Raw genomic sequence first — 9,655 nt, 5'->3', positions numbered from 1 at the left:
GCCCAATTCGAGAGAAAAAAGCAAATACTTTCACGAATCGGCCCCCGGGGGTGAGTCCTCTTCCCCAACTCGGCAGACTTCGGGTCATACCGCCTTGGGAAGGCCGCCCGAAAGGGCGCGTGACGGGCGAGGGGCCTTGTTCCCGTTGCTTAGTACCGGGGGGTTTGCGGGGCGTAGACGTCCCTTGTTTTGGCTTGTTTGTGCGCCCGATGGGAAAGTGTTCAGTTTTTAGTCAATTGCGTCAGCGAAGAGGTAGCGGGGTGTGCGCATTGTGTGATCTGAGGACGTTGGTGTCTAGATGAGGTGTCAAGAACCCTTTCAACCGGTAGGCGAGGAGGATGGACCCGGTTTCGTACAGTGACCATCTAGGCGCAGTATAAACAAGAACGTAAGTAGTTCCCGACAGACTCGCCGTCATCCTCAGGGTCTCTCTCCACCGGCCCATACCCACCCCCCAAGTTCAACTCCAACACCTCCCCCCCATTCTCCAACCCCCCCAGCACCTTTCTCATCCCCCGCTGCACAACCGCACTCCCCGTGCCCTCCTCCCCCACCGCAATCCTTCACCCGCCAAACCGCGCCCTACGCCTCCGCCGCGATCACATCTCGCCGCCCACCCCGCCGTTCTAGCACTGCCCACATTGTACCGTGGTATTCCCAAGACCGCTCGCTCGCGCCGAGGTCGGCGGCCAGGAGTGCTTCTAGAGCGTGAATCAGCAGGGCGGTCGCCGAGCGGCCCAGCCACGGGTAGCCCGAGTGGCCGGCGCGGCCGGTCGCGGTGAGGAGGGCGGTGGTGATGCCTTTGTGGCCGCACGCGAGGAGGTTCGTGGTGGGTTCGCCGAAGATGGCGGCGTGGAATTGGGGGCGCGGGGCGGGGTGGGAGGGGGAAGTGGAGGGGGGTGGGTTGGTGGAGAGGGAGCGGGAGAAGTGCTTCATGCCGTCGCCGGAGGTTTCTTCGCCTACGACGTAGAGGAGGACAATGTCGTTGGGGGAGATGGTGTTGTCGTGGAGGAGGGCGGTGGCGGCGGTGATTTGGGCGGCGACGCTGGCTTTGGCGTCGACGGAGCCCCGCCCGGAGATGACGGTGTTGCGCGGGAGGGTGGTGAAGTTGAGTGGGTGAGAGGGCGGGATGGGGGTGCCGTCTAGTGCGTAGGGGAGGTAGGGAGGGACGACGTCGATGTGGGAGGTGATGAGGGTGCGGTTGTGCAGAGTGCGGCGGGCGTTGCGGCCTGGCCAGGCGAGTACGTTGTATCGGGGCTGGTCGGTGGTGGAGGTGGAGGGGAGGGGTTGCAGGGAGACGGTGTAGTTGAGCTCGGTTAGGACCTTTTCGAGGAGGAGGGCGGCATCGCCTTCGGTGCCGCTGATGGAGGGGACGTTGACAAGGGCGCGGTGGAGGGAGAGGAGGGAATTCCGGTATGATGGGACATCGTCATAGTTAGGGACGGGTTGGAGATTGTCGGGCAGACTGTTTTGATATTGGGCCAGTGGTTGCTGCTCCGTGTCGGAACTGAATGCCGACGGAGCAACACTCAGGGTGCTGAGCAGCAGCAGGGGCCGAGTAGTGATCTTCATATTGACTCCTTAGGAGGCCAATTGGGGTTGGTGTTGAGATTGAAGTGAGTTGAGGATGAGGTTACAGTGAATAAGCTTCACACTCAATTGAGTGCCTTTGCGGTGTGATGAGGTCATGCCGAGCTGCAGCACGCCAAGCTGTTTGGCCGGGGTTCGGATGGTTTACGGAGATTTAAACAATTGATCAGGAAATACCCATGGTTCGCTACGGAGTTCTAAACCATTTAATTGGCCAAAATTATCCAATTCTCAGTTGTACGGTGGTCCAAAGCCCGCCTGCGTATGGCCAGACCTGTGGTACGGAGTTCCAAAACGACCATCTCTTTTTAACCAAACCAACCTCATCTCGTCATGTTGGGTAATTCCGACCTCAAAATGCTCCATAAAGAACCTCTGTTTATTCAGATCGACACCTCAGTTACTAACAGTGGTACACTCATAAGACGCATCGTAGTCTGACCCGGGTCACTTGCTAGGCAGCACGAAATTGTGCTAATTAGTAGAAACAAATTGTGTTGAGTCCGAAAACCGACGAAGTGATGGAACTAGCATGGCAGGCCAGGTGGGAGCAACAGAGACCAAGGCAAGAGTGGGTTGGTAGAAGTATGGCCGATGAAGACCCCCCAGCTCTCCTTTTCACGCAAAAAGCCCTACAGAGGTACGAGGGCCTTACGAAGGCCCAGAGTACCCTCCTTTCCCAGGCCCATATAGGGGATATAGGCCTTAAGGACTACCTATTCAGGGTTAAGGTCCCGGAGGTTCGTACCCCCTACTGCGGGTGCGGGGAAGGCAGGGAGACAGTAGAGCACTTGGTGGTTTGGTGCCCTGACCCAACGTTACAGAGACCGTGGGAACACCGGAAGATTCGGTCACATGGGGACTTACAAACCGTACTACGAGGAGTAGGTGCCCGGAGCGTTAGGCTTGTTAGGAAGGTCCTGGGCTGGCTGATGGACTCTGGCCGGCTACTGGAGTAAAGTCTAGCCAGAAGGCTAGAGCTAGAAACAGTGGAGGGAGGGGGCTAGAGAGTCCGGGGGCTGGCAAAGGGCCTCCTTTCTTTTCGTAGTAAGATGGATTCATACATTGTAGTCGCGAAGGGGTAGGCAGAGGTTTTGTCCGGCCCATAGGGTACGGTTTCCTTTGTAAATAGCGGTAGAAGGACCGGCGCGCCCACGGGCATATCGGTGTAGGAAATAATAATAATAATGATAAATTGTGTGAGTCCACCCGGAAATTCCATAAACTCGGCCGAATAGTAAACATCATTGAATGCGGTCTCCTAAACAGGAAGACTGCCATCGCCCAGTACTCGGCAGCGCAGGGGGGCGGTAGGTATGAAGTGCCAATAGCCCGAATTTGCGAGCTGCCCAGAAGTGTTGATGGCTGTGAGTAAAACATGAGGGGATGGCGGTGGTGTCGAGTCTTGATCGTCGTTGAACAGCATTCACCCAAGCAAGCACAAGATAGATGGCCTCGTACGCAAGGGAGACGAATACCTTCCTTCTACTACAAAAAGAGCCCCTCCCGCCTACCACCGCCACCTCTCCGGCAGCACCTGGCTAAAGTCAAACCGGCCGTCCGCCCCCTTCACCACCGCCCCCCTCTCCGTAACAATGGCATCAATCAGGTCATGCGGCGTGACATCAAACGCCGGATTCCACACGCCAATCCTCTGGTCCGCAATCGCGACCCTCGCTGTCCGACTCGCATCCACGCTCCCATCCGCATTAACCACCGCGCCCGTAACCTGCGTCAGCTCCTCCGGCTTGCGCTCCTCGATCTCGATCCCCGCCCCGCTCTCCGTCTCCAAATCAATACTCGTCGTCGGCGCCGCCACCACAAACTTGACCCCATGGTGGCGCGCCAGCACCGCCAGCGCATACGTGCCGATCTTGTTGGCCGTGTCGCCGTTGCGCACCACGCGGTCGGCGCCCACCACCACGGCGCCGATGTTCATGCGCTCGCGGTGAAGCGCAAACAGCGCCGCCGCCATGCTGTCGGTCACCAGCGTGGCGGGGATGCCCTCGAAGACGAGCTCGAACGCGGTCAGCCGGCTGCCTTGGTTGTAGGGGCGGGTCTCGGTGCAGTAGGCGTGCTTGAGGAGCTGCTGCTGGTGCAGGCTGCGGATGATGCCGAGCGCGGTGCCGTGGCCGGACGTGGCCAGCGAGCCGGTGTTGCAGTGGGTGAGGACGGAGAGCGGGCGGGAGGGCGTCGCGTGGTATTGCTGTTGGAGCCAGGCCGCGCCGTGGGTGCCGATGGAGGTGTTGTTATCGAGGTCTTTGGCGAGGATGGTCTCGGCGGCGGCGATGTATGCGTTCAGGATGGCTTCCTTGGCTTCGGGGTGGGCGAGACCCTCCACCGTGGCGGCGCGCGCGGCTTGCTTGAGGAGGGCGATGGCATTGGAGAGGTCGACGGCGGTTGGGCGGCTGTCCTTGAGGTAGTCGAGGCGGGACTCGATGTAAGCGATGGTGTCTTCTGGTGTTGTCGCGGCTGGGTGGGGGCGTCAGTGGTTGACTGAGGTTTGGTTGGTGTTGGTGTGCAGTTTTCAAGAGCACTCACTGCAGTCCCCGTTGTGTAACTCAACCGCATGAGCAAGAGCAGCAACAATGGCGATGGCGGGTGCGCCTGCAGATATTGTCAGAATCACAATCATGGGCAATTGGGTATGTCTATCAGCTCACCTCTAACCCTCATCGACCTGATGCAGTCAAAAGCTTGCTCGGCAGTCGACACCTCATCGTAGTGGTGTTCGTGGGGGAGTCGCAGCTGGTCAAGCACTAACAACTTGCCCCGCGAATATTTAATGGCTTGGAGAGTCGCCATGGCTGGAAGTGGACTATTTATGAGATCTAAAGTTGGAATTGAAAGAGAAGGACTGGCCGACAAGTCCCAAGGGAGTATCTCAAAAACAAAAGAATACCGGATTGTATTTATCAACTGAGAAAAAGGCTGTCGCAAAATTAAAATGTCTCTTCTTTCCCTCAGATCGCGACATGCCCCGCCACTTGATCCATGGTGGGGTATCGTAGCGTTGCTGCCAGGGGTAAGGCGTCCCGCACCGCACGTGGGGCTGCGTGGGTGCGCTGTGTGGTAGGGGTTGACATGGTAGCGCAGGCGGTGAAGCTGGGGTCGAGTATGCACCTTTCGGGCGCCATCTGCCATCTGCCATTCGCCGGCCCATTGCCATCAACAGGTCGACAGCTTAGACGAGGTCATGCCATAGACCGCCGAGTTGAGCATGGAACAGCCATTTTCGTCCTCCAAAGTCACAGGTAATACAATTATTCCACTTGCCCCTTCAGTGCCCCCATCCCCTCCAACTGACAATCCCCTTCCCAGTCGAGTACTTCGATCCCTACGATGTCTACAAGCTCCTTGCGCCGGGACTGATCCCTCGACTGCCCCTGCGCGACCTCAACTGGCAGTCCCACGCGGGGCCGCTACGCTCCATCAGCACCCTCCACGCCGAGCTCGTTCCCGCCGGAGTCGACTACTCGGGCATCTTCACCCCGCTCGCCTCTCCCAACCCCCCGACCCCGGGTCTCACCGAAACCGCGCCGGCCAAGAGTGACGATGGGTTTCAGACAGCAACAGTTGGTGGAAGGACGGGGTCATCAGAACAGCAGGGGGACGCGACAAGCGGCGCACTACGCCCGCCAGGAGGGGCTGCCACGAAAGAACGGCGGCACCAAATCCCCGGCTTGCGCAGGACGCCATACCTCAAAGTCCTGCTGCTGAGGTGTGATGACAATGACACGTACAAGTCAACCACCAGATCCGAAATACGCGAGTGGATCAAGACAAACACGACAGGCACCCAAGGGAAAACGGGCAGCGCCGAAAACCACGACGCCTGCGAGTGGCTCATCATCCACGTCGTCCTCCCCAACTCCACCGCCGCCACACAGCCGCGCATCTCGGGCAAGGCGCCAGACTCGAGTTCCGATGGCAAGGCTTCCATCAAGTGGCGCGCAGGGTCGAGCACCCTCTTGGAGAAGCTACGCGCCGACTTCAACGGCTCCACCAAGGGCGCCCCCGACCGGGTGCGGCAGATCCGCATCGGCATCAACGATGTGCCGTACAACATGCTGCCGCGCGTCGTACCGGCCGTGCCCACGGGATACACCGAGAACGAGCAGGACGCCGACAACGCGTGGGCCGACCTGATTGCCAAGTTCAAGGAGCTCATCCTCTCGAGCTTCGACCGCCGCGTCACCCAGTACGAGGAGGACATTAAAGAGCGGGACGCCCAGAGGAGCCTTCCGGGTTGGAACTTTTGCACCTTTTTCATTCTGAAAGAAGGCCTGGCACGTGGCTTCGAGAGCGTCGGCCTGGTTGAGGATGCCTTGGTCGTGTATGACGAGCTGAGTGTCGGGCTGGACAATATCATCCAGGCGCAGGCCGCCGGGGGGTCCGCCGAAGCAAACGGCGGCGCGTTGCTTAGCTACACCGAGGATCTGAAGGAACTAGCACAAAAGGCCATGGCCGAGATTGCTGGTGGACATATCGAGTTCGGTGAGGGTGAGGGCGAGGGCGAGGCTGTCGATCTCCAGTCCAGCAAAAAGAAACGGGCCCGAAAACGACAGCATCCCCATCAGCTCAACCAAAAAGTTGTACCGGGATCTGATCCTGGCAAACAATGTGTCGTTGCTCGACTTCAGGTGCTACATATTCTCCCGCCAAATCGCCGTGCTCCTCCGGCTAGCCAATGCGTGGTCGTCGCGGGACGAGCTGCTAGCCAAGCTCAAGGAGCAGCAAGAACTGGTTCCCAAGGGGGTTGCTCCAAGGGCGCCGGCGCCGAAGATGACCGAGGAGTCCGAAAATCTCACCCATCTGGCGGAAATCTGCAAGCGGACGCTCGAGTTCGTCCCCGCTGTCTCAGCCGTCATGAGGGCAGACATCATTGCCGCAATGACGGCGGTTGAAAAGGCCGAGCAAGGTGAAGCCGAGTCGCAGGTCTCCCTCGACCCTCTTCTGGCAGAGGTCATTGACAACATGGTCGCCTCGTTCGCCTTCTCCATCGCTCAGCAAATCCTCGCTCAGACATCCACCAAGGCGCTGCCCATCCCGCCGTCTACCCTTGGCACGTCCGAGCACACGGAGCAAAAGGCCTCAATACCGGAGCCGAAAACCATGATGCATCCGGCGAGGAGCTCGTCGTTGCATAGCCAAGGGCCTCAAGGCGCACCGCGCAGCCCGGTCGGCTTTCCTGGCGCGAACCATGACGACTCGCTCCCTCCGCCGTATCTGAAATCCGGTCTTGAGGACCTCGCTGCCCAAAGAGCCGAGCTGTGTGCCCTATCCCGAAACATCCTCGAGGAGTGCGGCAAGAAGCGGGGCTGGACCGACGGCTAGGCCTCGGTGCCAATCGTGGGCGAGTCTGGCATTACCGAGATGGAGGAGGTCAGCTTAGACGACGACGCGGCCGAGCCAAAACAAAAGGCGCCCGAAAGGCTCCAGACCTCGGTGGCCGGCGTCGACAACACGCTCCTGCGGGCGGCCCTGGACAACAAGGACGACTTTTACCGCCTGTACGAGACGCTGATTGATAAGGCACTGCGTCACTACACGGTGGCCAACCACACGCACTCGGTCCAGGCCAGCATGGCCGACCTCGCCGTCCTCAAGTTCCACCTCGGGCGAGTTCACCGAGGCCTCCGGTTCTACTTCTACCGCGTCATCCCCTTTTACGGCGAGAGCGGGTGGAGCCTACTCGAGCTGTCCATGCTCGTCATGTACGCCCGGTGTCTGAAGGAGCTCAAGCGGCTGGACGACTACGTCAACAAGGCGCTGCGGCAGCTCTTGTGCAAGGCGGCTATGGCCGAGAGAGACAAGCGGCAGCAAAAGTCGAAGCTCCGGTTAAGCATCGCGTCGGCCACGCAGTATCCCGACACTTCTGCTATATCCGGGTTCCTGGCTGATCTGCTGGAGGTGTCGGCATCGCTTGAGAAGGATGTCAGGGTCCCATTGACCAATCTGTTTTGTGACTTGGGTCTCGACGGGCCCCCGTTCTACGACGACGACCAGGACAGCTTTTCGCTGTTCTTTGATCTCCGTAGTCTGTTGGTGGACGAGTTCGAGGCCAGCTCGGTCAGCTTGCGGATCTCGAGTCCCACGGGAGGGAGCAAGGAAATCTGGCTGCAGAGCAAGGGCCCCGTCACCATCCGGCCCGGCCCGAACAAGGTGAGGGTCCAGAGCACCGTCATGATGGAGGGGGCTTTCGAGGTGGACCAAGTCCGCCTGACCAGCAACAAGGTGCTGATGCACTACGACCGAGACATTTACCAACAGCCCGTGGACAAGGGCTGGGCGGGCTTCAAGAGCCCGCGCGTTAATCTGTACCAGCGCTCCAGCTGTCTTGATGTGCAGCTGCTGGCTGCCGAGGAGCTGCAGCTGGACAAGAAGAAGTCGCTGGACCTTGAGGTTTCGACCGGGTGGAACGATATCACCACATGCGAGGTCAAGATCAAGTCTGCCACGGGCGGCCTGCGAATGGTTATGAGCGAGGCCAAGGTGATCGGGTCGCCGCAGCCGACAAGCTCGCAGGGCGGTGCGTTTACGTTCGGCGCGATGGAGGCGAACAGCTCCATCAAAATCCGGTTCCCGTTTACCGTGGAGCATGATGTCCTCGATGTGGCCGTCCGGGCCGAGGTGACGTACTCAACCGATAAGGGCACCTTCACCTTCTTCAAGGCCTCGTCGGTGCCCATCTCGCTCGCTCTCGAGGTGAACGTGCAGGACATCTTCAAGCACGACGCCCTTTTTTCGCGGTTCGCCGTGTCGACCGCCAGCGACAGCCCGCTACGGCTGCTCAAGAGCGAGCTGATCGGGTCTGATTTGTTCGAGTCCCACTTCGGGCAGCCGTCGAGCCATCCCGTCATGGTGTTCCCCAAGCAACCAGCCAGCCTCCTGTACAAGATCACCCGCAAGCCCGGGTCGAAGCTGGACCCCAAGGCCAAGAAGACACTCTACCTCAAGCTGCACTACAGCGTCATCCAAGACGAGATCGCGGCGCTCTTCTCGCAGGCTCTCACCGCCGCCCTCGCGACCACGCCACTCAAGGAATTCTCCAAGGTCCTCGTAGCCGCCGTTCTCACCAACGTCCGCTCCGGCCTCTCGGCCTACGACCTCGAGAAAGCCACCCTCCTCGGCGAGCTGCCCACGGCCTTTCTCGCCGCCATCCCCTGGGAGAAACACCTCCCCAGCGTTAGCCCCACCCAACACAACAACACCTCAAAAACAACCGCAACCCTCCCGGGCTTCCTCCGCGCCTGGCTGCGCACCCATCCAACCCTCCCCTTGCCGCTCGCACCAACAACAGACCAGCCCCCACACCCCGCCATCACCCCGACCACCATCCTCATCCCGGTTGACATCCCCCCAGTGTCGGTCGTCCACACAGCCGACATCCGCTTACAGCGCCCGCTGCCTTCGCTTACCGCACCCCGCCCCCACCACAGCAACCACCAAGAAAACGGCGATGCCAACGGCGATGGTGGTGACAAATTCGAAGATGAAGACACCACCGAAGGCTGCCCCACCGTCCTCCTCAACCAGGTCCTCCCCGCCACCCTCCACCTCAAATGGACCCGTCTCTGGGACACCGACACACCCACGCCCGGCCCAGGCGGAACTGCGACAGCTGAGCCACGGACGCGCGGCCGCGACTTGGAGTTTGTGTACGAGATTGTTGCGGCCGCGGATACTTGGCTAGTTGGGGGAAGGAGGAAGGGGCATTTTGTTATTCCGGCGGTGGGGACGCCAACTCCTTCGGGTTCTGGTTCTGGTTCTGGTGGTGGTGGTGATGGTGATGGGGAGGGGGGCGTGGTGGGGTTAAGCTCGACGGTGGAGACGGAGGCGGAGATTCCGGTGGTGTTGGTGCCGTTGCGGGAGGGATATTTACCGTTTCCGGGGGTGGAGATTCGGGAGGTTGGTGGTGGTGGTGGTGGTGGTGCTGGTGCTGGCGGTGGGGGAGATGGGGATGGGAGTCCGGGTGTGGGTGGGGTTGGGAGTGGTGGCGGTGGTGGTGGTGGTGGTGGTGGGGGGTATGGGCAGTGCGAGACGGATTTCCGGAATCTGGGGG

General features: G+C 60.1%; 4 protein-coding genes across 4 annotated transcripts in view; 2 read left to right on the top strand and 2 right to left on the bottom strand.

The window, feature by feature from the left end:
- Window positions 1-582: 582 nt before the first annotated feature.
- On the bottom strand, window positions 583-1,572 carry CHGG_10937 (uncharacterized protein; the record flags this gene model as incomplete). The annotated part of the gene is made up of 1 exon (XM_001226203.1): window positions 583-1,572. The coding sequence occupies one exon, from the start codon at window positions 1,570-1,572 to the stop codon at window positions 583-585; it is 990 nt and encodes a 329-aa protein (XP_001226204.1).
- A 1,528-nt stretch (window positions 1,573-3,100) lies between these two features.
- Window positions 3,101-4,395, bottom strand: CHGG_10936 (uncharacterized protein; the record flags this gene model as incomplete). Its single annotated transcript, XM_001226202.1, has 3 exons — window positions 3,101-4,062; window positions 4,132-4,197; window positions 4,254-4,395. 3 exons carry the CDS (start codon window positions 4,393-4,395, stop codon window positions 3,101-3,103), a joined length of 1,170 nt encoding a protein of 389 aa, XP_001226203.1.
- A 279-nt stretch (window positions 4,396-4,674) lies between these two features.
- CHGG_10935 (uncharacterized protein) lies at window positions 4,675-6,927 on the top strand (the record flags this gene model as incomplete). Its single annotated transcript, XM_001226201.1, has 3 exons — window positions 4,675-4,765; window positions 4,912-6,124; window positions 6,234-6,927. The coding sequence occupies 3 exons, from the start codon at window positions 4,675-4,677 to the stop codon at window positions 6,925-6,927; spliced, it is 1,998 nt and encodes a 665-aa protein (XP_001226202.1).
- Window positions 6,928-7,176: 249 nt separating this feature from the next.
- Window positions 7,177-9,655, top strand: part of CHGG_10934 (uncharacterized protein) — a gene marked incomplete at both ends in the record, with an annotated part of 3,671 nt that continues 1,192 nt past the window's right edge. Inside the window, one exon of the mRNA XM_001226200.1 lies at window positions 7,177-9,617. Coding sequence (XP_001226201.1) covers window positions 7,177-9,617 — 2,441 coding nt within the window. The remainder of the gene's footprint in view (window positions 9,618-9,655) is intronic.

This window comes from Chaetomium globosum, genomic scaffold (assembly GCF_000143365.1).
Source record: "Chaetomium globosum CBS 148.51 scaffold_8 genomic scaffold, whole genome shotgun sequence".
NCBI lineage: Eukaryota > Fungi > Ascomycota > Sordariomycetes > Sordariales > Chaetomiaceae > Chaetomium > Chaetomium globosum.
Note: the sequence above shows the minus strand (reverse complement) of the source record. Positions and strands in the feature narration are given on the sequence as shown.